A 27,493-nucleotide genomic window follows, 5' to 3' on the forward strand; every position below is an offset into this window, starting at 1 on the left:
TCAAGAGGATAAAACTCGACCCTGCCAGCTTTTCCCTTCCATGCGAAAAGGGAATTCATAATAGTAAAAGCAGACTGTGGTTGTCTCTCTCATCCTCATTATTTGTCTTTTCTATTGGTTTTGGAATCACTGATTCCTCCCTGAGTCAGTTTCTCTGTCTATAGATAGCCTTTAATCTCAGTGGCAGGACATGCCCAGCCACAATGCCCAGCTCTCTTCTCTTTCCTACAGATGAGGAGAGGGTGATTGGCTTTGCCTCGGTGGACCTCTCCCCACTTCTCTCTGGCTTCCAGTTTGTCTGCGGCTGGTACAACATCACAGACTTCAGTGGAGAATGCCAGGGGCAAATAAAAGTTGCTATCTCCCCTTTGGAGAGTTTGATGCACTTCAAAGAAGAAAGGCAAGCAAGACGTGGTGTGGAGACCCAAGGATCGCTGGTATGTGTCCTGATTCACATCCTTAACCAGTAAAACCTATAAGAAGATCTTTTGCATGTGGTTGGTATTTTCCAGCTTACTGAATGCTTTATATATTTGTGTCTCATAATGATCTCATAACCTTTCGGGAGTAATAAAAAGTGTTCTGGAACTACATAGATGGATGTACAATGTACAACTCTGAATATACTGAAACTCACTGTACTGAACACTTTCAAAGGGTGAACTTTATAATATATGAATTATATCTTAGTTTTTAAATAAAATTAGTTGTAGTATGGAATCTGAAACCATACTGATCGAACTTTTTAAAAAACTATTACATTAAAGTCACTGGTCTATAATAAAAAAATAAAAAAATTAAAAGAGAACGAGAAGAGGGGAATTGATAGCACAAACAACTCTTTCAGGGAATTTAACTATAAAGGAAAGGAGGGATTTCCAGACTGTCCCAAATAGGGGAATTCTATCAAGGCAAAGACTGTGTTTTTCATCTCATCTCACATGCCTGGCCCAGGCTCTGGCAGAGTAGGCATTGATAAATAGTGGATGAATGAATTCATGCATGAATGAACTCATGAGAAAATGACAATTAAATGCTCCCTATCTAGTAAAGTCTTTTTCACATCTACCCTGGCAATCATGAGACAAGAAGTAGTGCAGCCAGATTATTCCCACATTTGAAGTATATGTAAGGTGATGTGCAGCTGGGAGTTTACAAACTAGCTGGAGGAACAAGAGCATAAATATAGATAAAGCAATAAAAAACATTTGATAGCATAGTGTAAAATGGGAATAATATTAGTAGCTACCTCATAAGATTATTGTGAAGTTTAAATGAGAAAATACATATAAATTGCTTAGTACAGTGTTTAAGACATATTCAGTAAATTGTGAGATATGTACTGAAATAATAATACTGAAAAGATACTCAGTAAAATATGCTTATACGCAAACAATAAATTTTGAAGGTTTTTCTACTGAGTTGTTCCATAAGCATTTGTTGTGACAAATGTACCATTTTTCTCATCGCTTCTACAGATCCCAATATACAGTCCCTTTTCCTTCCCCATCTCTGATATGTATGCTGCATTCCCCAGCTGCATTGCAAGACAGACCCCAGAACAACTTGCTCACACATCATCAAAGGAGCTTGATTTCTCCTCTCCTGGGAGGTGAGTGATTTCTTGCTGATAGAAAGAAATGGTGTCAGAGAGTGGATGCGTAAGAACTGGTTTGTCATTTCTTTCCTTTATTAGAGGAAGAAACTAGAGACAGGGAAACTAACCCTGTCTAACCCTTTGGAACCCCAAGACCTTATGAAAACAAGTTTTTATAATACAGGAACTAGAACTTTTCTGCTGTCAAAAGGATAGCTTCAATGCAAGGGACACCTTTTTATTTTCCTTGGAGGCCTATAACTTTTATCCCTAAAATCAGTCATCAGCTATGTGAGAAACATATGATCTTTCCCTCCCAAATATATGTTCCAGGTTATTTTGTAAAAAGCGACAGGCTAATCCTTTTCACCAAGCCAACTATGGATGTGCATATGGATATCACAGCTAGAGCATATTCCATTCTGTCAAAGGGCAGAGTCTCAGAATAAGATTGCTCCTTTCCACCCTAGTCCCTTCTAGGCCCTAGTGCCATTTGGAATCCCCCTGCCTCCTCCAGTCTTTCTAGTGTCTCCACTTCAGGGAGAAGATGGAGACCTCCCCTTACAGCAGCCACTTCTACAGCAGCAATTACTGAGTAGAACCTAAATATATTCTAAGAAACACATTCTCTAATACTGCTTAACTACTCTAAGGGTCATTTCAGTGCTGTGTAGCTTTCTGCCTGCTCACCACATGAAGGAGAGCCTCTGCCCTCTGCATAAAGGGAGCCCATGTGTCTGCCAAATTCTAAATCCCAGGTGTAGATAATTTCTCTATTATCTATTTTATAGGTGTTACTTTGATCATAGCCAATCAGTGAGACATATGGGTAGGATGAAGATACTAGTACAAGGATAGAAATATATAGATCAATGGTGAGGCCACTATTTAATAATTGTAAAAGCTAAAAATTTAATAGTTTGCTTTTTGTCCACATAAAAATGTCCCTGTATCCACTTCAAAGGGGACATATCAAAATGACATATTCTAATCTAGCCATTCATCCAAGGTTAGCCAAATTGTGGTATATTCATACAATGGACTACACTCACAGATAAAAAGGCAATATTGATGTACAACAAAATTAATCTCAAAATAATTATGCTGGGAAAAAATACATTGTATATGATTTCTTTTATGTAAAATTCTATAAAAATGCATATTAATCTGTAGTGACAGAAAGCAAATCAGTGGTTGCCTAGGGACAAAGCAGGATGAATGAAGCAAGGAGGAAAGAATTACAAAGGATAGAAGGAAACTTAGGGGTGTTGGATATGTTCATTATCTTGATGCGGATGGTTTCCTCAGATGTACATATATGTCAAAATTCATCACATTGTACTCTTTAAATATGTAAAGTTTATTATATATTGGTTATATCCTGGTAAAGCAGTAGTTCTCTAACATACCTACTTCAGAACCCCTTTATACTCTTAAAAATTGATGACTTCAAAGAGGTTTGTATATGTAGGTTATAACTATCAATTGTTTGCCATTAGAAATTTAAACTGAGTAACTTTTAAAACATAATATACTAAATCAATTATATGTCTATACATCTGCAGTGAATAATCCAAAATGAAATTGGAAAAACAATTCCATTTACAATAGCATCAAAAAGGATAAACATATTTAAGAATAAATTTAACAAAAATAGTACAAACTTACTCTCTGAAAACTACAAAACATTTTTGAAAGAAATTAAAGAAGGTTTAAATAAATGGAAAGACATCATATTCATGGATTGGAAAACAATATTATTAAGATGGTAGTACTCCCTAAATTATAGATTCAGCACAATCTCTGCTGGATTCCTTATGGAGATGGGCAAACTAGTCTTAAAATTCATATGGGGATTCAAAGGACACAGAATAGGCAAAACAATCTTGAAAAAGAAGAACAAAGTTCCTGATTTCAAAACTACAAAGTTATAGTAAACAAAATAGGGTGATACTGGAATAAGGATAGGAATATAGATCAGTGGAATATAATTGACAGTCCAGAAATAAACCCATGTGCCAAGGATAGCATGATGTCAAAGATGCCCAGATGGTTTAATAAAGAAAAAATAGTCTTTTCAACAAATGGTGCTGGAACAACTGTTTATTATCACATGCAAAAGATTGAAGTTAGATCCCTTCCTCACACCACATGTAAAAATGAACTCCAAATAGATTATATATATAAATGAAAGAGCCAAAACTATAAAACTCTTGAGAGAAAACGTAGGAGTAAATCTTCATGACATTGGACTAGGCAGTGATTCTTTAGATATGATACTAAAAGCAGAAGCAACAAAAGAAAAAAGAAATTTAATTTATCAAAATTAAAAACTTTCATGCTACAAACAATACCCTTAAAAAAGTGAAAAGAGAACCAACAGAATGGGAGAAAATATTTGCAAATCATAATTCTTATAAGGGACTTGCGTCCAGAATATATAAAGAATTCTTACAACTCAATAATAAAAAGCAATAATAAATAATAAATAACTCAGTTAAAAACGGGCAAGTAACCTGAATAAACATATCTCCAAAGAAGATATACAAATGGCCATTGAAAACATACTTGAAATATAAATGAAAACCATAATTAAATACCGCTTCACATATGATTATATGGCTATAATCAAAAAGACAAATACCGTAGGTGTTAGGGAGGATGTTAAGAAATTTGAACTCTTATACATGGCCAATGGGATTTTAAAATGGTATAGCCACTTTGGGAAACAGTCTGGCAGGTCCTTAAAAGGTTAAACATAGAGTAAACTTAAGATTCAGTAGTTTCACTCCTAAGTGTGTGTGTGTGTGTGTGTGTGTGTACACACCCAAGAAAAATGAAAACTTATGTCCACACAGAAACTTATACATGAATATTTATAGCAGCATTATTTCTAATAACCAAAAAATAGGAACACCCAAAATGTCCATCAACTGATGAGTACACGAACAAAATGTGATATATTTATAAAATGGAAAATTATTCAGCCATGAGAAGGAATGAAGTACTGATATGTACTACAACATGGATGAAGTTTAATAACATTATACTAAACAGAAGAAGCCAGTCACAAAAGAGCACACTCTATATGATTCTGTTTATTTGAACTATCCAGATTAGGCAAATCTGTAGAGACAGAAAGCAGATTAGCAGTTGCCTAGGGCTAGGAGGTTTGGGTAGGGATTAGGAAGAGAAGAGGAAATACTGAGCGCTTGCTGATGGGTCTAGGGTTTCTTTTGGAGGTGATGAAAATGTTCTAAATTTGATTGTGATGATGGTTGCATACCCCATATTTACTAAAAGCTATTAAATTTTACACTTTAAATGGGTGAGTTGTATATGTGAATTATATCTTAATGAAGCTGTTATTTAAAAGGAAGAAGATTATTGCTGGGGTCAAGTTCTTGAATACCATGCTAAGGAATTTGAAATGTGTTCTATAGATAAAAAAGAGAAGCCAAAGCTAGAAAAGAATGATGGTGATAAGTTAGAACATTGAATGCTTGGAACAGTGCTTGGCACGTAATAAGGACTCCATAAATGTTGTTTTTGTTATTGTTATTTCAGATCCATGTTTTTAAAAAAATTACTCAGGTTATAATGTGGAGAATTTATTAAAGGGGAATGGGTAAGACTGAAGGCAATATTATTTAAGAGCTAGTTGTAATCCAAGCAATTGCTGATAAAGCCGGAACTGTGGTAGTAGGGGTGTATTTGCACTACCATTTCAGGAAGTTGATTTGTTCATTGTCACACTAGGAGTTTTCTCCTTGGTTAGGCGTTTATTTGCCCTCATTTATTTCTGACAGAAGCAGTGCCGCAAGAAATCAAGCATCACGCCATGAAGAGCATGTACAGAACATCCGCCGATTTCACGAATCCCTGCAACAGGGAGAGGCAATCTTGCCAAGTAGAGACAAACTGACCACATCGCCCTTGTCCTCCCATACTTCCATTTTGACTTCTCTCAGGTGAGTCCCTCTGCTGAGAAAAGACACAAGAGACCATAGTGGAGCACAAGGTGAATGGGTATTACCTACAGTACAGCTCTTCCATTAGTTACCACCACTCTGGGAGGTTTAATAGGGCCTTTTGTACACAGTAGTGTCTAAGGTGACCTTGGAGCCTCACAGGATTCCTCATAAATGAATCTGACTCAACTTAGGGACCTTTAAATATAGGAACTTAAGATTATTCACCAAGGTTAATGATAACTACCCTCATATCTACACAGCCTCTCATCTACTTTACAATTTTCAAAGCCTCATTCTGGCCACTGTCTTTATCCTCACAACCGCTGGATTCTTCCAGACCAGCATCTGTACTATTATTAATGCTTACCTGTCTCTTTCTTAGTTTAGTCAGCATCTGAGTCAGAGAAGCACTGTAGGAATTGAAACGACCATTAAAGATCATCTGGAGCAGCCCCTGGATTTTCTAGTAGGGAGTGTGGTGCAGTGGGAAGGACTTGGCTTCAGAGCCAGATAGACTTGACTTCCAATTCTGGCTCTGCCATTCCCTGTGAAGGAGATAGCCATTTTGCCAGATAATGATAATGATATGGGATAAGAGCTACAAATTTCCTGGCTGAGGGTAGATGGAGGAATGAATAACATTCTAGTATGGTCATGGTAAGATTTAAAGAAGTCACATTTGAACTTCTTTAAATAGTCTTTGAAGGAACAGGTCAACAAATGTGAAGGGCATTCTGTGCAGAAGAAACATGCTAAGGCCCAGAGGCATAGTCAAGTATGAGGAAATACCAGGAGTGTAATTAGGATAAAACTAAGAAACAGGATGAGTTCTATAGGGGTCAGATCTTGAAGGGCCTTGAATATCAGACTAAGAATTTGAACTTTTAAAACAATGATTCTCAAGTAGAAAGTGGTGGTGAGAGGAGGAAGAGAGTGTGTAAAGTTTGAGGAAAAAATATTTAAAAGATTTTTTATTTGGAGAAAACTAACCTATTATTTGGTTTCATAAAGCAAGCTCAGAAAAGAAAGATTGGCAAAATATTTTTGACTGGTAGAACATGAGTTAAAAAAGGTTGAGCAGTTATGCTGTAAACTATGGAAAACTGCTCAAACTTACATTACAAGTAAGTAATATGTTCCAATTTTCATTTTAGATTCTTAGCTAGAGACTGGAGGGTATTCAAGTAAAAGCATCATGATATGGCTGCATTTTATTGGGTTATTCTCATCACATATTTTAGAACCTACTGAGAAAAGAGAAAAATAAACTCTCCTTCACCCTAGAGCAGTTTCTCTCAGCCTCAGCACTGTTGACATTTGGGCCGAATATTTTGTTATGTGGAGCCTGTCCTGTGATATTTAGCAGCATCCTTGGACTCTCCACCAGACACCAGTAGCACCCCTCCTAGTTGTGTTCCCATTCATTACCAAATGTCTTTTTGGGCCCAAGTCACCAGGCTAAAAACTACTGCCCTCGAGCAGTGGTTCTCAAAATTTAGTGTGTATCAGAATCACATGAAAGGATTTGATAAAACATTGATAGCTCTGACCCTCCTGTACAGTTTTCGATTCATTAGGGCCTGATAATTTGCATTTCTGATAAGTTCTCAGGTGATACTAATGCTGCCAGGTTTTGAGAACCACTGCTCTACATGAATTTTCTACCAAATGGAGAGGAACCAAGATAATATCAATTTTGCATTACTTCCTTGGATTCACAAAGCCCTAAAACTGTTTGATTTGAGTCACAGCAATCCTATGAGGCCTGCAGGGCAAGTATTAATAAACCTTTTTCACAAATGAGAAAACTGTAGCTTGATATTAGTAGGTTCTATATCCAGAATCTCTGACAAGGCTGATTGTATTTGCATATTTTCTAAATCTCCACCATGTTTACATTTGTTATACCATTATATCATATGTTTCTGCTATAGCCATATCCTTGTGGCATATACCCAGATATAGATCCCTAAGTAAATGCATTGCGATTTGATAGAGTCATAACTTATAGAGACAGAATAAGGATAAGCTTTGTCCTCTTGTTTGATTTGGATTTAACTCTAAGACATGTAGACTGTTCCTAACAAAAGGCTTGAAAGCCTTTTGGTTTACTTCACAGGTATATAGTGTCTACATTGTGCCAATTGTATCAGGCACATTGAGTATACTAGAGAGTTAGAGAAGAGTGAGATATTATCTTCTATTACCAGATGCTCATGGCCTAGTTAGGGAAACTAAACTAACTCATAATGAGAAACCTAGAGGAAAATCTAAGACAGCAGATTAATGGAGATGCCAAGAGCGAAGGAGTTTAAGGAAGAGGCGGCTGAGTAATTTAGGGTGATAGACTTTGAAAAGGAGAAATATGAGCACCTTAAAAGTTGAATAAAATATGGACAAAGCAAGGAGAGTAGCTTGAACTCAGGTTCCAGCATTCAGAACTGTGAGACAGGAGCAAACATAGTTGGGATAGGGCCCATCTATTATGAAAAAAGCCCAAGACTTAGAGTCCCAAATTCTGAACAGCTGTGTACTACTACTCACTGTTTCTGATTCTCAGATTTCTTATTTGTAAAACAATAGTTACTGATTTCAACTGATTGGCTCAGAATTAAACAAGATAACAAATATGAAAGCATAACACATAAAATTTTGTGCAAATGGTGGTAGTGGTTGGTGTGATTTCTCATTGGGGAACGGTAAGAATGAATGTGGCCCCATTAAAAGTTTTCGAACAGAAGTTTTTAAAAGTAATTTATTCACATCTACTTATCCATTCAACATTTATTTATTTCATGCCAAGCACCATGCTGGGTGTAGTAAATACAAAGGAATCAGCACAGAGCTTATAGTTCATCAGGGGAAATAAATGTGAAACAAACAAGTGATATGATTAAAGAGCACAGAAGGAACTTTGGAGCACAGAGGAGGGGCCCTTAAACCACCTTGGAGGGTCAGGGAAGGCTTGCTAGCAGAGGTCACTTGCTTAAAGAATCAGGAATGGTTATGAGGTAGCAAAGGTCAGTGTTAGCTTAGAGTAAGGCCTTATTCTGTCAGTAAAAAGACATGAAGATTGGAATGATGGTCAAGAATGGTTCCCTACATCACAGAGATATGAAATACAGCATAGGAATATAGTCGGTAATATTGTAATAATTATGTATAGTGCCAGGTGGGTTCTAGACTAAACAGGGGGATCACTTTGTAAATTATATAAATATCTAACCACTATACTGTACACCTGAAACTAATATAAAATAATATTGGCTGTCAATTGTAAGTGAAAAATTAAAAAAAAAAAATTTGTAATTGTATAGTGATGGATGTTAACTAGATTTATTGTGGTTATTATTTCACATTATAGATGGTCCCTAATTTAAAAAAGAATGATTCCCTATAGGAAGGTGGGATTTTTGCTGGACATCAGAAGAGGAATCACCTTAGCCAGAGAGAAGTGGAAGAAAGTTGTTCCTGGCAGCACGACTGTAGTAGGAGAAATGAAGGGTGAACTGGTGGGTTGGAGAGAGGGGGCCTATTATTAATAGACCAGGTGAGAGGTTTTAAGGTCCTAGCTCAAGCAGTAGAATATTAGAGAACATAAAAATGCTCATAATCCCTTTTATCCTCTTTTCCCCTTCTTGTTCTACAGGAGGAATCTGAGTGAGCTAGACCAGATCCAACGGTACTTCAGCCAGAAGCTCATCAAGCCTGTACTTCCCCTCAGCCCTCAGACTCAGACCATCTTGGAGTGCCAGGAAAACCCTAGAGACTGTCATGGGCCAGGAGCTAGCAGCCTAGACCCTGAGAGCCAGTGCATCCTGGAGAAATCCAATAACCTGGTGTTGCAAGTCAGCTCCTTAATCACGGGTATGCCTTAGGGCTCCTCTTGTGAGGAGTTATGGTCTTTGGGTGTCTATTCAAAAAGCATTTGAATGTCTGCCCTCAGACAAGCCACTATGACTAACAGAGACCAATAGATTTTACTATCTTACATTCTTTTTCATTTTTCATTTTCCTTTTAAAAGGAGAGGCATAGTTTTATAATAGCACAGGAACATGAGCAATGGAAAAGGCATTAAACCTGAGAGGCAGGAGACCCGGATCAGGTGGGTTTCGGGCACAGACTTACTAATTGACTCTGAGTATACCCTTTCCCTCTTGAAGTTTCCTCAACCAAAAAAAGGGGGTCAGGGTAGATTAGATGAGTTCTTCAGTAGCAGTTCTTGAACTGGTACCACTCCATTTTCAGAAAAAATCAACTACAGATATACTTAAAATTCTAATTCTCAAAGCCCAGAAGTCCTCATTTTTAGCAAGCACTCTAGATGCTTCTGGATGTTGGTAATCTATTGTCTACCCTTTGAAAAATTCCTTAAAGCACTGGTTCTCACTTTGACTACATATGGGAATTAATGAGGGAGCTTTTAAAAATCTAGATGCCCAGGCTGCAGCATAGGTCAGTTGCTTCAGGATCTCTGAGATGAGACCTGGGCATCAGTATTTTCATCACTCCCTAGTTAATTTCACTGTGCAGCCCAAACAGAGATCACTCCAGAACAAGTATTTCCAGACATGCCTGAGCATGAGAATCACCTGAGGTGCTTATTTTGAAATATAGTTTCCTAGGTCCTATCCCATCCTACTGAATCAGAATCCAGCACTAAGCCCTGGAAACTTACATATCAGGCATGCTTTGGGGAGTATTGAGAAATCAATTAGATCATCACCTTTAGCTCTCACTTGGTGTCATTTTTGCTCAAGGAAAATGTGTAGATTATATACGGGAATGGATAAATTCCATTTTCCCCTGTTCAAAGGGGGAAAAGGATTTATATTCGATACAAACCTTCTGCCTACCTTCTATCCCAGATATTTAACCTTTTGGTAGCCAGGGCCCCAGAAGTATACTCTGTATTTTGGTTTCCACTTGATTGCAAATAATATTCAGTCAGCTATTTATTGGACACCAACTATGCCAGGCACTATTGCATTACTAGTTCCAGGAGGATACAGTAGTGCCCAAGACAGGCATTGTCTCTGCTTTCATCAAGCATACGTTCTATAGTCAACCAAAGAAACTGCTCTCCGGAAAGAAAGCATAAGAGTAAACAGAGGGGGCCTAGTTTGGGGTCGAAATAAGAGTAAATAGAGAATCCCTTTAAAGGGGTATATTAAAGAAGGAGAGAGAAGGAATCGAAGGACTGAAGCTGGAGGGCCTTGGAGGCAAACTTGGGACTTCAATCTTTATCCTAGAAGAAAATAGGAAGTTCTAAGCAACAAAATGATAGAATGAGAACTGATTTTCACAAGGAGAGGATGAATTTTGAAAAAGATGATTGGATCAGGGAAACCAGTTTAAGCAAACTCACTCCACCTGCCTCCATTATGTCTCAGTATGCTTTTCAAGAACTCGTTAGACAGGTAGATATGAGTAAACCTTGAGAGCGAGTTACTGGAGGTTTTATTTAGGCTACATCTATGTGCCAGGTCCTTTGCTGGGCCCTGAAATTGCAGTATGGATCACATATATATGATCTGTGCCTTTGAGAAGCTCATAATCTGATGAGAGAATTATACAAACAGTTATACAGTAGCATGTTCTTCCATATAAAACAATGCTGTATAGCCATCCTTTCCATTTGGTGCATCTGACAGGGTTTCTTGGAGTTGAAGCAGAGCAGGGTCTTAAAGGATAAGTTGGTTTATAAAAAGCAGAAGGACTACTCCAAGACAGAAAGTAGTTCAGGCCAAAGGACCAAGATCAACTAAGTCTGCTTCCTGGTTCCTGTTCCTATTTGCAGGCAGGAGTATTCTGCCTGCAAATCTATTCACCGTCCTTTGAGACCTGAAAATTGTCAATGTATTAAACTTAGCCAACACGTCTTTTGGGCTGAGGGCTCTGTTAGGTGCTATGAGTGATCTGTGACACCTTTCCCCTGGAAGTCAAATGTTCCTCCAACTCCTTTCTCCTCTCAAATAATCATGTAAACATATATAATTTACTAGGCCTTTTTAACAATTTATTTCCTCATTTTATCCCCCAAACAATTTGAGATGACTAGTAGCTTCCATTTATTATGTGTATGTCACACAATATATGCTCACTTATGTATTCTTTATACCAAAACCTTGTGAAAAGGGTGGTGGTAATCACATTTTAAAGATAAACAGGCTCAGAGAGGATAGTTTGCTGGTGACCCCAAGGTTGGTAGAGATTTGAACCAAAGACTGACCAGCCCCAAAGCCTCTGTTTTTTCCTACACACCATGCTGCCTCCATTTTCTCTGTAAACTTCCCCTGCCTTATCATTTGGGTGATAGATATTTCCTTGCTTTTATTTTATAGGTAAAATAAATAGTTCTAATAGTTGTCATCAAATAGGTAAATAAGTGGATTCTCATTTTGGTTTTTAATATAGGTAATTACTGAAGTAAATGGAAGCGTGAACATGCCCACCAGGACTCCCAACTCCCAAGAATTCCTGAGCAGGAGCAGATAGTCTCTGAAAGCGTTTCTACAGATGTAACCACAACTCTAAATAGATTAGATTTTGGTCTTCTGATATTAGAATAAAATGCTAGAAATTGTACTGCCTTGAATATAGTTTCACTGACTCTTGGGTGGATTAACTATTAAGATTCGTTCAAAATCTGATTGCAAGAATACTTCTGAAGCTAGAGGCTAGTGTGGGAAAGTTGAATGGTCTGTGGCCCTACCTTGTAATAAAAGTGGTATCTTGCTGTTCAGATCTGCAGACTATCACCAGGAATTCTCAAGCATCTTTGAGTTCTCACCGAGCCAGGAATCAAAGCAGAGAAGTTACCACTCTCCCAGATGCTCAGGACACAGAAGCCACGCAAGAACAAAGCCCAACTCCAGACCTGCCATTGTCAAGAGTTTTAGATGAGGGCAGAGACTCCCCACCTCCCCCTACTCTTGAAGCTACTTCAAGTGGAAGAGGAATGTTCCATGAGTCTCTGGGAAACACAGTACCCATTACAAGGATGCAGAGCAGTGAGGACACTGAGGCAGACCCAGCCTACAGTGATGAAGACTATGAAGAAGACATCATTGAGCCCAGGACACTCAATGAGATCACCACTGTAACAGACAAAACTAGCCCTTGGTCCAGTTTCATGTCGGACACAAGTGAGATCGTCAGCCTTCAGCCTGATGAGATGCAGAGGGTAGGCCCCTCTTGTCCTTCTCCAGAGCCTTGCCCCAAAGAGGAGCTCAAGGTCAGAAGTAGCTTTCTGTCCAGCCCAGAAAGAGCTGCCAACCCCCACCCACCTAGGCAGGGTTCTGCTAGCCAAAGTCTTGTTTCTTATGAGGGTGAGGGCTCTAAGGCCAGGGTTGGAGAGCTTGCTTCAGCAGACCTTCAGCTAACCCCTCACGTGACACTTTCAGGAGCCCAACAGAGCAATACCTGCTCATCAAGAGCAGCAGATCAGGACCAGGAGCCCAAGCCAACAGCCCAAGCTGAGAATGCAGCCGCCTCCAGTGAGCTAAGTGACTCTGCTGATAGCTTTGAAAAATTCCCTCTACACTTAGCCTCCCGGAACAAAAGGGAAAACCATAAGAGGCCACCCATCAACTGCCCTGATATCAGGCAGAAGCAGGCAACATCTAGATCAAAGGTTTCCACAAAACAGAGCCTCCTTCTGTATCCTTTGGTGTTTACCACAAGTAGTCCCTTAAGCCATCTCTGCATTTGAGATGCTGGTGCTTAAGCCAGCCTAGTGTAACCATGAGCAGTGGCTGCCACCCTCATGGATGCACCTGAGGGGCATGGGTAGACCCTTTAGAAGATTCATCTGCCCTGACAAGGTGCTCAGATTCTCCCATTAACACCAGCACTCTAAAGTGTAATGCTTTGAACTGGGAGCACATTTATTAGCCTAGCCTAGCCTGATTTATCTGGTTAATCTTTTGGATGTTTTACATCTGAATGAGACCGTTAATCTCAGTTGAAACAGAAGTAGAGGGAAAGAAGAACACTACCACTCATTGGGCATTTACCTTGTGCTGGGGACTTAACGTACATTTTTCATTCAGTCATCACAAATCTTTAAGGCCGGTATCATCATTTCTATTTTGCATGTAAGGAAACAGGCTCAGAGTTAAAGTGACTTGCCTGATTTTTTTTTTTTTTTTTGAAAAGTGATGGAGCCAAGGGGAAGGGAAGTGGGCATGAGTGAAATGGACTTGCCCAGCCCCCTACCCACCCAGTATGACAGTGTTGATGGGGAGAAAGGGCACCTGCCATTCCCCCATTCCCCCTCTTCAGGGGAAAAGAGCAGATTTCCATTTTGGACATGTGCTTGTAAGATATCCAGATCTGAAGTTCAAGACAAGATCTGCTATGAAGATAAGTATCTGTGGAAATAGGTAAGGGCAGCAGGGAGAGCATGGAAAGGGAGAACCACACACACAAGATGGAACCATAAAGATCACTACTATGTAAAGGGCAGGCAGGACAGACACCCACAGAGGAGCCAGAGAAGAGCTGGTCACAGGTGGAGGGGCAGGAGACAGGCAGTGTGGGAGCAGAGTTTCAGAGAGGAGTGGTCAGCACTCTGACACTTAAGACAGGCCCAGTAGCATGTGGACTGGCCTGTATCCACTGGCTTTAACATTAAGGAGAACAACACAAAAGGGGAAATGGGAGGCAGACTTCATTGGGTGAGGGAACCAGTGGAGGGCAGTGAGAGCAAGCAACTTTTTCCCATTAACCAGGAGACAGGGATAGCTGATATTTGAGTGTTTGATGTGTGTCAGATACCATTCTAAGCACTTTGCATGTATAAACTCTTAATCCTCAAAACAAAAGGTGCTATCATTATATCCATTTTACTGGTGAAGAAACAGACATAAAAAGAGAACTTCCCTGAAGGTAATAAATGGCAGAGGGTACTATTGGAGCTGGACCCTTAGAAAGGCAGCAGGTGATCGGCTGAGATGGGGAGCCTTGGTGTTTCAGACACGCGCCTGATAACCTCACAGCAAAGCTGTTCCTTCCCTACAGCATCAGCTGACTATCTGGCAGAGTCCCCAGGAGTTAGCAAATAAGCCCTACCTCACCAGGACCTCTAAATAAGGGTGAGAGACTTGAACCAAAGCAGGAAATAATGCATTTCTTTTACTCAGCAGATATTTATTGAACCCTTATTGTGTCCTAAGTACTATGCCAGGTGACAGAAATGTGGCTGTGAAAGAGAGGTTATCTCTGCTCTTTTTTTGTTAATTATTTTTTTATGGTGACATGGGTTAACTATATCCAATAAGTTTCATCTGTACACTTTAACAATAAGTCATATATATATTTACACTGTGTGTTCACCTCCCATAGTTGGATTTCTTTCTGTCACCACATATTTATATCTCTGCCCTCTTGGAGTTCAAATTCCAGCACGGAAGTACTATGATAAACCAATCTGAATCAGAACTATACTTAGCTTATTGAACAGAAACAAAAAATTAGAACATCAAAATAGCCCTCTCCCTCCCCTCCCAAAGTGAATGTAGGCTTTGATTGAACAAATATTTGTGGAGCACCATGTTCTCAACACAGTACTGAGTACCTCCAGAGGATATGAGAACTATCTGCCTTCATGCATCACATGCAGACTGGGTTGACCAGCTATACCCACTTAGGCAGAGCTCTTTTTTCTAGATGTGGCCAGAGAACAGACCCTCCTTCAGGACCAGACGTCCCCCTCCAGTCTAAGACACTGCCCCTGGAGCCACCTTCCCACCCCGACCCTGTCTGACTGACTTCTGACAGGTCAGCTTTTGGCCAGCAGGGCCTCAGCAAGTACCGTTCAATGCTTGCTACCTACCAACCTCACATGGAGATCTACAGAAGCAGTGAGATAACTGAAGGAAACAATACCATCTCTGCCTATGGGAAGTTTAGAGAATATTAAGAGAAACACGTTGAGACTCATATCAGAGTAAATCAGCAATCATTACCCTGTATTGCAGACTCTGCTCTAGACTGAAGGAGGAGGGATCCCTGTGGGCTAAGATTAGGAGAAAGCTTCCTGGAGAAGGTGGGATGCTTCCTGGAAGAAGTGTGATTTGAACTGACCCATCAAGCATAGACTGATTTAGGAGTGGAAAGGGCCTTTCAAGGCAGAGCAAACTGCTTAAGCAAAGGATTCACAGGCAGAAGTAAGCTGGGGGAAAAAAAATAATAGGGATGATTGAGGTCAGTGAAGATGCTGGTCTGGCAAGGGGTAAAGTAAGATTTCTAGGTGTTTGTATCCCTTAACTAGCATTCTAGTCCAGAGCCCATTGTGGTGCCCAACTTCTTTTTGCCTCCCCAGCAGTTGGAGGCCTCCCTGCGGATGCTTTCACTCTCCACAGCTTTGCCACCACCAGTGACAACAGATCAGGTAAGAGAACAGCCAGCCAACCTCCCTCTCGCCTTTAGTCATCACCTCTTCCATGAAAGTCTGCAGAATCCAGAGCTGTCCCAGGCCGGCTTCCTGACTGGGTTGCTTACAGTGGTCACTCACCAAGCTTGTATTGAGCATATTCTATGCGTCCAACAGTGGGCAAGGAATTCAGGAAAAGTGAGGAAGAGAATATGTGTTAAGGGCAGATCATCATTAGCTAAGATGACATGTGGAACAAACAGTGCAGAAGCATATAAAGCAGGACTTTGCTACGAAATGCACATGCAGTGCTATGGGAGCTCCAACCAAGCAAAGGTGGGTATGAGCAGAGGAAGCTTCAAACAGATGTAACCTTACGAGAGCTAACAGATGAATAAGGTCTGGATGAAGAGAATAACATCAGTGGTACATATACCTACTTGTTTGCAGAACACTTCATAACTTCATCATTCAGCCAAGATAGGTAGTTGGAAACCTAATAGAAATCCCAGTCCTCTTCTGCGTTGGCACAGCACCTGACCTTTCTTGTAGGTGGCAAGAAAATAAAAGTAACTACTTTTCTAACCATGAAACACTAATAGTAATAAAAAAAAAAAAATGTTTACAGATTGTAATGAGTACTGGATGCTCTGATAAGGAACAGGGTCTCTCTCACCGAGAAGGTAGTGTTTAAGCTAAAGTTTGTCATGGTGGTGCTTGCGAAGTATCAGGCACTGTTCGAAGCACTTTATATTAGCTCTTTATATTCCACAACCTGAGGAGGTACACACTTTTATCCCTATTTTAAGAGGAAGAAACTGAGGTACAAAGAAGTTAAGTAACTTCCCTCACACAGGTAGTAAATCGTAGAGCCAGAATTGGAACCCAAGCAGACTGGTTTCAAAATCTGTATTCCTAACTGTTGTGATGAAAAAGGAGCCAGTTATATAAGGAACTCAGAGAGCAGTATTCCAGGCAAAAAGAACAGCAAATGCAAAGGCCCTAAGGCTGAAAGCTTGGCGTGATCTAGGAATGACACAGGCCAGTAGCACTGGAACAGAGACTGGCATATGAAGTTGAAGGGGCCAGTCTTACAGGACATGTAAACCATGGAAAAGAGTTTTTTATTCTGAAGGCAAGGATGTCCACTGAAGTGTGTTAAGCAGGGGAGTGAGATCTAATTCATTTTTAAAGAATTCACCCAGGGTACTGAATGGAAAATGGGTCGTCGTTCAGATTTAGCAGCATGATGGTCATTGGTGATCTCGAAAGAGTAATTGCAGTAATGTAGTGGAGAAGGAAGCCATAAAGTACTACTACAGTGTGCCAGACACTATTTCAGGTCCTGGGGGGTGATTAGGCATAAAGCCCTTGTCTCATGGAACTTTAAAAAAATGAGATAATTTCAGAGAATAATTCATGCTGTGGACAAGATGTATTAGCTTGTTTATAATTCATTATAGTAGCTAACCCCTGTTTAATGTTTATTATGCATCAGACATTATTCCAACTATTTTACAAGTATAAATTCATTTAATTCTCCCAAAAACACAATCAGATGGGTATTATTGTTATCCCCATTTAATAAGAAAACTGAGGCTCAGACCTTCCCATAGCAACCTACAAGTTAGTAGTATTTCTATTTTATATAGATGCATAAAGATTAAGTCACTTTCCAGAGTCTCTTAACTCTAAAAGTATGACTCCAAACTCTGTGCTTTTTATTACGCCCCTTGTTGACACTTAGTTTACAGTATGTTTTTCTAGCCAATTTACCTTCTTTTAAATAGGCTTCATTTTTCATTGTAAGCATTGCTAATGCTTTTCCAGAGCCTGCTTTGATGACAGATAGGGTCAGTCCAGAAGTATCCTGAGAGCCTGGGGTATAGTCCTAAAGAGAATCCATCAGACAGCTAATCCTTTTACTAGTTTTCCTTCCCCCTCTCTCCCACAACTCCCCCAGCACCATTTTCAGGACATGTAATTTATTTGGCACATGGATCAATCTAAGTTTCCACACATATCTGTTTTTATTAAATTTGTAAATCCTCTCCTGGAGGAGGAGGGGTGCCAGTCCCCGCCTAGGAGCTTTGTATTTTCGTGGCCTTTATTCCTACTCCAGTTTGTGGTCACCAGCTCATCTTCCTCTCTCCATCTTCCCTTGGATGGCCCATACCTACCCCTCATCATTTACATGAGGGTAGCGAGGCTATGTCCAGGCAACAAGCACAAGCTTATGAGCAAGAGACATCCACAAGGTGAAATAATGAATCTGCTACTCAATAGCTAAGTGATATTGGGCAGGCAACTTGAACTTTGACTCTAAGGTTCCTTATAAATAACAGGCTAATATAATTTTTACCTAATAGGATCATGGCAAGAATTACCCTAAAGGGAAACAAGCAGACACTTAGTTCCCTTTCCCTCTTCGCCTCCCAGCCAAGTGGGTGAAGTGTCACTGTGAATCATGCCACGTAAGAATGGAGGTCTGTCAGCCACTTTGAGCTGTCATCCCTCACCTGCCAAGCAGAACTGCTGTTTTGCCCTTGTGTTTCTGCCTTCATAATGTACCAATAAAGTGTAGAAGAGAAGTAAGAATTTTCACTTCAATTAAAGGGCAAGTCTAGTTTTGAGGAGATAAGTCTCACACTTTCCAGCCTTTTTTTTTTTTTCTCGCCCACAGCAAAACACCATTGTTTGCTGCCCTCAGGGCCACTTGTATCCTTGGAACCTCATTCTGGGTCTCAGTTAGGATAATTAGTCATCACAGTTCACCCCAAACGTCCATTTTAAGCATTTAAAGTCCCACAACCCAAAAAACCTCAAGAGGCTGGTCATCGTCACTGGTTATGGCCTCCGTTACTACTTGACATATTTGTAGCCACATATTTTCTGATTCTTACCCCAGTGGTGGATAACTTAGGGATTTAGTCAAATATGTGTTTAAGGCAAGTAGAGGCACGAAAAAACTTAAGAGAAAAAAATGTCTTAAATTACATATGTTTTTAAGCATTGAAATAGTCACCATGGGATAAATCAGAACTTTAATTGACTTCTTTATGCTTATAGCTTATTTTAGATTTAATTCTGAATTATATTTGGGCAAGGGCACCATAATATTCCAGAGTAGGGTCTCTGAAAGTCTTCAAAGTGGCCACACTTTGAAAAATTTGAGACAGAAAACAGTCTTTTATATTACCCATATACCTCCATTTCTCATGTTCTTCATTCCTTCTTCACATCCTGATTTCAGTCTGGAACACTTCCCTTAAGTATGAAGAGAATTCATACATATTCAAGGAAATTCCTTTAGAATTTCATGTAGTGTAGACCTATTGGTAACTGATGTTCTCAGCTTCAGTTGTCTGAAAATCTTTTATTTTTGTCTTCATTTTTGAAAGATAAATTTCCACTGTGTAGAAAACTCTAACTTGAATTTTGTTTGCTTGTTTCTTGTAGCATTTTAGTGAACTATCATTTCACACTGCTGACTTCCATCATTTCCAATGAGAAGCAACCATCATTCTTATTGTCGTTGCCCTGAATGCAATGTGACCTTCATCTCTGGCTACTTTTAAGATTTTCTCTTTGGTTTTTCAACAGTTTGACTACTGTTGTGGAGGCAGGGGATGGGGTTGGGGAGGAGGAACACATAGGGCTATTCAACAGTACTAGTGATGTTTTAGTTCTTAGGTTGGGTTGTAGACTTACAGATGTTCGTTTTTATAATTTTTATAATTCACATGTTTTACATAGATTCTTTGGTATGTAACAGTGAAATCACAAAATCGTGTAATTAAGATTTTGAGAATGATTACATGATGACAAAATGGAGATGCCAACTCCTTCCATAAATTTGGCTATGCATATAGAGCAGAGAAATAGGAGAGTGGCTAGAGTAGTATATGAGATCAAGGAAAGGTGTTTTGGATTTATTTCTTAAATATGGAAACAACTACATCTTTCTTTATGCTAATTCAGTGACCTAGTAAAGAAGGGAGAAGGGGAAGATGAAAGAGAGAGAGAAAACAGAACAGTCCCTGGGTCAAAGGGCATAGGATCCAGAGCATGTGTGGAGGTGTTAGTCTTTTGAGAGGAGAAAGAAAACTCTCCCTGTAGCAAGAAGGCAGGGAGGGAAGATAGAAAAGAGGGATCCTAAGAAGGCAGGATTAGAGATTTGGTGGGAAGGCTCCCATTCTGTTTTTTGTCTTCTATTATCTGTAATGTTTCAGGCATAGTCAACAGCTTGACGTGAATGGTAGGGAGGGGAGAGCAGGAGCCCTGTCCTGTACCCCATTTGAAGATTCCATCTGTTCTGCCTCCTCCTAAGGCCAACCTTGGCCCTGAAGGCTGAAGAGAAGCAATTTGAGAGGCTGCTGGGTTCTTTTCAACCAGTGTCCTGAGAATGTTATACTGCATCTTACCTGCTCCAGGGCAAGTAACCCATCCCTGAAAAAGAGCCCGTAAGTGCTGGCTCAGTTGCTCTGGCTTCATCACAAGACCTCAGGGAAGGCCTAATCCTTCACTCCAAGAACCTCCCAGAGAGCCTCCACTTCAAGCATTTGTGAAGCACGTCTTTTCCCCTCTCTCCCACAAATATGGTGGATACGGGTCTCTGTGTGTCATTCAAGTCTTCCGATCTTTCTGAGTCTGTTTTCTCATCTGCCAGGTGCAGTTATCAGGCCTCACAGTGTGGTCGTACTGTAGACTATCAAGTCCCACACGTATTGGGTGTAGAGGCCAGCATTAGCTCTCCTTCCTCATGACGGTTTTATCTTATGGTTGTTTCTCTTCAAGAAGGAAAGGAAGGAGGATGGAGGTTTAGCAGCACCCTGCACAGCCATCCAGCGGCACAGTTTCAAATTACTTGTTCATCAGTCATGTTCTGCTATCTCTGCTTTCTCTTTCCTCTCGTGATGAAGTACCTCTGCCCTGGGACAGCTTCTTGATTTTATTTTAAGTTACTGCTGATTCTTTTTGCTTAGCAACTATGAGCAAACTACTTATCAACTTCCCAAATGCAGAGCAAAGAGGTAAAAGATGAGACAGCAGTAATTTACATGTTGTTTTCCCCAGACTTATGTCTTCTGCTCTTGTTGATGTTTCTTTAGGAAAAATCTCAACTACTCCAATTACTTCAGTTATTATTTATAGTTCAGTAGCTCTCAAATCCTTATCTTCAGTCTAAACTTATCTCCCATGCTGCAAACACACATGGATCCAGCTGTATCTTGGATGTCTTTTCTTTGATATTACAATTTACTATATCCAAAACTTGAGCCTGTCATCTTCCTTTGCATATCCATCTACTACTGCCTGCACTTCTTATCTCAGTAAACTTAATACTATCTTGTAGTTAGTCCTGCCCAGAAGCAGAAGTGTCATCTTTCGCTCCTCCTACTCCTTTAATCCTCCGCAGCTCTGAGCCAGTCTGCTGTCAGGGCCTGTTAATTCTTACCTCTAAATATCTTTTGAATCCACTCACTTCTTACCATACCATTATCTAGTCCCAGTCATCTCACTCATGATTGTTTCTAATTAGTGTCACTCATTCACACTTTTCCACTACTATCAGTTCTCTGTACTAAAGTCAATGTGATCTCCCATTCTAATTAGACCTTTACCCCCACTTTACCACTGGAGTGGGGAGGAACTCTTCAGGGTTGCCAAAATCCAAAAAATGTCCATGTTCTTAAGCCAGTTATCAAATCTGACCCATTTATTTGACCTCTCAGCAGCATGTGATATAGTGGATTTCTCTCCTTTAAAGACTTTCTTCACTTGTTTCTAGGGCATCAATATGTCTTGGTTCTCCTCCCTCATTACTTTTTCCCACTCAGCCTTCTTTACTGGCTCTCCCTGATTTCTCCTACTCGTTACTATAGGGGTGACCCAGGGTATAGTCTTTAGACTTCTTTTCTCTACTTACACTTTCTAGATGACCCCATCTGATCTCAAGGCTTTAAATCACCTCGATATGCTGAAGACTCTTTCTGACTATTTAGCTCACATCTCTCCTATATCTAGGCTCATGTCCCAGCTGCCTACTCAGCATCTCTACTTCTTTGTCTAATTGGTATCTCAAATTCAGCATGTCCAGAACTCAACTCCAGATTTTATTCTTCAAATCTATTCTTCAGCCTTCCTCATATCAGTTCATAGATAAGCTATCCTTCTAATTTAGTTGTTCAGGCCAAAATCTTTGGAATCCTCCCTGATGCCTCTGATTTCAATCCACCAGGAAATTCTGACAGCTCTACCTTTAAAATATATCCAAACCCAGCTACTCCTTATCACCCCCACCATTACCACCTTTGAGTTAGAGGTCCACAACAACGCATCACCTCCATCTAAGGGTGATAGACCCCTCACCTCAGAAGTCCGTGGCCTGTCTATGAGCCTTAAGACATTAAGGCTGCTTCTTTTCTTCCAGGACCCCAAGGAATTATTCTGTTCCTTGGTTTCTCTTCCCCAAACCAAGAGGCATCTGAGAGATATATATATAATCATGGTAGAGGACCCAGCCACTCAAAATCACCAGGGCAGATCAGCAGGGGTCCAAGGGAACTTCCTAAGCCCAATGTCCTCTCCTAAGCCCAATGTCTTAGACCTAGTCCAGGCCTGATCACTCAGCTGTCCCTCTTGGGGCAAGGGGCCCCAACCTATTGACTCATTCCTTTGAGCCTCCCAGACCCTAGCCCAATGCAGAGCCCCAAGAGAAGACTAAAGGGTTTCCGATAAAGTCCACACAAAGCTGTAGGAAGGAGATGAGCTCCCTGGCCAAGGGTGTACAGAGGGCAGGGGAAACTGCCAGAATTGTCAGATACCCACCCTGGGCTAGAATGCTGTTTGGCAGGCACCTCAAGGGAAAGGGCCCACAGGTCTGCTGAGTAAGGCTAAGCTTAAGTTGCCTAAGCCTCTTGAGGTCAGAGTCTAAGAGGAGCCAGGAGTTCTGGGAGTGTCACTTTAACCCTTTCCTCTCAGGAATCTGAACTTCTGAGCCTTCTCACTGGCAGGACATGCGATCAAAAGGTTGAGGAGTCTTGATCTAGTCAAGCCTCTTCATTGCCTTAGGTGGGAAAACAGCCCCAGGGTGAGGGAGTGATCCAGGCCCATGGAATGGGTCTGGTCTTGTCCCCACTTTGCTCCTGCTCTTAGCTACAGCTGAGTTTGTTGCTCTCTTTAGCACCAAGTTCTAGTCCCGGCCTTCGAAGTGATCTCCGGGAGCCACTCCAGGGGAAGGCAACCAGCCAAGGGGGTGAAAGTTGAGCAAGGCAGGCAGCTATACTGAGCCCTCAGCAATCTGTTGCCAAGCCCACCTAGCCATCCAGAACCAGATGGCTGTTTACTTTCAATTTTCAGCTCTTTGGAACATGTTGCTTTCAGCTCCTGAGTCAGTGTTTATGTCACTTAAGAGAGCCTCTCAGGAAAAGAACAAAACTTCAGCCCTGATGCCAGGCCCAGAAGCTCACTGGGTAGGGGTCAGTGGAAGGGGAGGAAAGCTTTGCCAGGCCCTCCAGGGTTATGTGTTTTGGAGCAGCAACCCTAATGAAGAAAGAACATTTACTACTAATCAAGATGTTTTTTAAACCTTGTTAAGGTCAACAAAAGCCAAATGCTGTTGAGCATGTGTTCTCTGTCCTTACACACCATTCCCCTGCTCTGTACACAGGGCCCAGTCCTATCTCCTCCTGAGCCTGGCCCATACATATAAGGTCGCTGGGTCTGGTGTGGGTGCTAGGAGGTTGGCTGAACCAGCCAGTCTCAATTCAGCTCCAGGGAAGATGTTGACCAAGCCAGCAGGTGCAGACCTGTGTTCATGCTGTTCCCTGCAATGGAATGACCTCATACCCACCCCCAGGTCTGCTGAAACCCTGCTCATCTCAGATCCCACCTATGTGAAGCCTCCCGTGACCTTCCCAGCTATTGGTTGTTGCTCCTTTCTCCAGGCTCCCAAGACGTAGAACTCATCTCTGATTGTTAGGTAGATCGGCATCTGTATCCTCTCTATCTAGCTTGAGCCAGCCCCATGAAGACAGGAACCATGCTACCTATTGTCCTTAAGAACTGTTGAATAGATCTTAAGCTTCTCAAAGGTATGATGAATCACCAACAAATAAAGGTCTTTTGATGGTCATTTTCATGAACCGACATACTTGGCCCTTCCGGTCATGGAGAACAAGACCCATCAGAGCCTCTCCAAAACAGAATGTTCCTCTGGCAGAGAGGGTACAGAGGTCAGTTTTAGGATTTGAGATAAAGGACCATGCTCTCAGGCTTATTTTCCCATCTGGGAAATAAAAATCACCTCCCTAGTCCCCTTTCACTGTAGCAGAGAAAGAAATGGAAAGTAAGGTAGAGCTGGTGACCCAGAGGACTAGAATAGAACTTGGTGTCACTTCTAAATCCTAAATAGCTCAGGAAACAACAATCTTGGATCTTGGGAGTAAAGAGAGGTATGCTGAGGCTTAAAATGCTGCAGAAAGGATTTGACTCAACTAAGACTTGGCACATGGTGGGCCAACAACCATGGGCTCCAGAATGAATGAATGAGACGTTTGCTGCAGGAAGTAGTTTCCTCCCCATCCATTTTAAGCTTCTGGTCACCATGGCTTGATCATACCCATTCGCTGGTCTATCAGCTAGCAAGCTCCTGTCTTAGACCTGGCCCAGTTGGAATCACAAGCATCAAACTCAGTCCATGCCCTACAGGAGCACCCAGTCTGGAAGGGAAAGGCAACAAACAGGCAGTGGCTGGGCAGCTGGCCTCTGCTGGCCTGAAGCATTATGGGATGTGGGTATCTCCAATTTTTTGGAGTGAAGAACTGTATACACTAGCACAGGGTGGATTTCCTTTTTCCGTTTTAGCCTAGGCTTGCCTAGAAGATGGAGCCGGATCTTCTAGTCTCTGCTAGGCATGCCCAGCTCCTACCATCACATTGCTCTTGACTCTTGGGAAACCCTGCCTGTGGGTTTTCAGTGCTGAGGGCTTGCTCAGGTCATATGCACTTTATTGGCATTTTGGATTCCAGATTGGCAGGGACCCTCAAGGTTGACCACTACGCCATGTTCCATGGGTGGGAAACAGACACCCAGGCAGTAGAGCAAGGGTGCTGTCTTCCACTCGCCTTATATCCTGGCTACTATTCTGATTCTTTCAGCAGATCTTTCTTTCTCTCTTGTTTAATTCTGAGCTGTGGAGGTCAAGTTCTGTTCATTTCTGTCACAGAAGACATTATATAGGTTTTTAAAAATGAAGGAAAGAAGGATTACTGAATGTCACTGATCCCAGAAGCAGCTCTAGCTGGACCTAAGTTTCTCATTAGAATTGCAGGGGGCAGGGACACAGTCTCAATCTCTAGGGTCTCCACTAAGTTGATTCTCGGGGTCTAAGGAGTGGTACAGTGTGCTCTTAGTGCACCTTCAGCTAGAGAAGATCTGAGCTCCCGGGATTCAGAGACAGAGAAGAAATAAATATCTGTCCACAGGGAGGCTGCATCCTGTGAAGTCAGCCAAGTTTGCCTGTGGTGCTGACTCCCCTCTCCTTTCAGCACTGCCTCTTCCCTTGCCAGGCCTCCACCTCTTCCCCAGGGCCCTGCTCTCAGCCGGCTGCCTGGGGTAGGTTTCCTGTATAGCTTTCAGCTCTTTCAGGGCAGGAACCTGACACAGTAAACACCAAAAAAAAAAAAAAAGTTGAATGAACAAATGAGTGAGTCATAGGGGGATCCAGAGGACCACAACGAAAGAACCCAAATGCACACAACTTAAAGGTGGAAGTAGGGGTACCTTGTCAGCCTGAGGTAGGGAGATGTTTGGTAGCAGGGCTGTGGGAAGGTGCTTCATGTCTGGCACCTCCAGGAACTCCAAAGAGCCAACAGAGTGTGTTATTTACCAACATCTTCCTCCCAGAAGTTGGTTATATTCCCAGGATTACATGTGGGACAGTCACAACTCAAAGGACAAATGACTTGTCTAGACTCGTGAAGCAAGAGAAGAGACGAGGCTTCAAACCTGTCCTAGAGGTGACTGCCCCTCCTCCAGAGACCTAGAAAGAGTCTGAGTTGGTTCACATCTTAGCTCTATTACTCTGAGCTGTGGGACCTTGAGTTTATTTCACCTGAACTGTAGTTTCCTTATCCATGACAGAGTGATGTAACCTACCCATGGGGTTCAGGTGAGGGTTAACAAGATCAGATATGGAAAGTGCTTTGTAAACTGGTCAGCTCTGCATCACTGTTAGCCAAAAGATAAGAAGGTGAGAGGAATCAAAGTTGTTTCTTGGCAGTGCCATATCCTTAGTGCTGACCTAGCTGACTTCTCCCTCTCCAGGACAAGAGCGAAGCCACTGGAAGAGCCCCATCACAAAGGCCTCAACGCCTCAGACCTAACTCACTGCCTCCCAGCCTGCCTGAGGAGGAAACTCGCAGGATCGCACGTATATTTTCTTCCCAATACTCCCAGAAAAAGACAAATGCAGCTTGAGAGACTGAGGGAAGGACCCACCTCCCCACCATCCCTCAGCCTTGTTCAGCTTGCAGAAGGAATCAGGTCTGCTGCCCTCAGGGCTGTGAGTCCTGAAACCACCAACACTCTAGTCCATGGTGTTTTGAGACCGTTAACCTGGACTGGGGTAGCGTCCCAAACAGTTCCAGTGTCTACTTGCACTGAGAACTTAAGCTTCTTCTGTGGGAGGGAAAAAGCTAGAAACAAAATGGATTCCAGTGTCTAAGTGGCCCAAGCAGGCATCCTTCAACTGAGAAACTCCTGCTGGTGTTCTTGAGACAGCCTACTGCTGACATGGCCCACCCTCTGCCTGAATTGGGCCATTTTTGCCGTAAAGGCGGGAGGGTGGAGTATAGACTGTGTGTCATGCATAACCAAGGAAAGGCTCCGGCCACCTCCAGTTCATTTGCTTGGGAATAAGGATATTTTATAGATATAAATTATTTTTATGCTGTGTTGAATTAATAGAAGAGGAGGGGAAAATCACCTCCTTCAAACGTTTTATCTGATTATCTGAAATTCTAACCATGCTTTTAACTTATTTTTACCCAGCTCTAAAAGTCATTGTTCCTGCCTGTGTTTGAATAAAATCATATTGGTATTTGTATTCTGTGCACAAGTGTCTTTTGGATTGCCACTGGACAGGGTGTTAGGAATTCATTTGTGCTCTGACAGTCAGAGAGAAAGCTCATCTACCATACAGTCCCTCAAAGAAGCTCATCTGGAACCAGGGGCCAGACTTCTGAGCTCCCCAAAGATCAGGTTGGTCGAGTTGGATGACACCCAGTATTTCTGGGTGTCTCAAATCTGTCAGCAAAGTGGAAGGGTCTCCTGGAACAAAATCCCACATCTCTCTGGGATGGGTAGCTCTGGCTTAGACTGTCAGACCTCAAACATTTGAGCAGCTACTTAGAGAAGGGCTGTGGGATAGATAAGAAGAGCAAAGATGTGCAGAATGACTGAGAGAGAAGTTAGGAGGAAACGAACATGGAGGGACCCCCAAGCACAGGTCATTTGACTTTGTCCCCAAAACAACTCTA

The 27,493-nt window shown here is 41.5% G+C and overlaps 1 protein-coding gene across 8 annotated transcripts in view; it reads left to right on the top strand.

The window, feature by feature from the left end:
• C2CD3 (C2 domain containing 3 centriole elongation regulator) overlaps nucleotides 1–27,060 on the top strand; it is a 108,443-nt gene extending 81,383 nt beyond the window's left edge. The window contains exons 27-33 of one of the 8 annotated variants that reach the window (XM_016161429.2): nucleotides 232–437; nucleotides 1,479–1,612; nucleotides 5,407–5,568; nucleotides 9,221–9,438; nucleotides 12,319–13,234; nucleotides 15,857–15,968; nucleotides 26,280–27,060. In XM_016161429.2, the coding sequence (XP_016016915.2) occupies nucleotides 232–437; nucleotides 1,479–1,612; nucleotides 5,407–5,568; nucleotides 9,221–9,438; nucleotides 12,319–13,234; nucleotides 15,857–15,968; nucleotides 26,280–26,432 (1,901 nt within the window). In that variant the 3' untranslated portion in view covers nucleotides 26,433–27,060. Of the gene's footprint in view, nucleotides 1–231; nucleotides 438–1,478; nucleotides 1,613–5,406; nucleotides 5,569–9,220; nucleotides 9,439–11,989; nucleotides 12,286–12,318; nucleotides 13,235–15,856; nucleotides 16,529–26,279 lie in introns of those variants that run through there. The other 7 variants (XM_016161432.2, XM_036221348.1, XM_016161427.2 and 4 more) reach the window with 7 other exon arrangements.
• The last annotated feature ends 433 nt before the right edge of the window (nucleotides 27,061–27,493 follow it).

This window comes from Rousettus aegyptiacus, unplaced genomic scaffold, assembly GCF_014176215.1.
Source record: "Rousettus aegyptiacus isolate mRouAeg1 unplaced genomic scaffold, mRouAeg1.p scaffold_m13_p_5, whole genome shotgun sequence".
In the NCBI taxonomy this organism is placed as follows: Eukaryota; Metazoa; Chordata; class Mammalia; order Chiroptera; family Pteropodidae; genus Rousettus; species Rousettus aegyptiacus.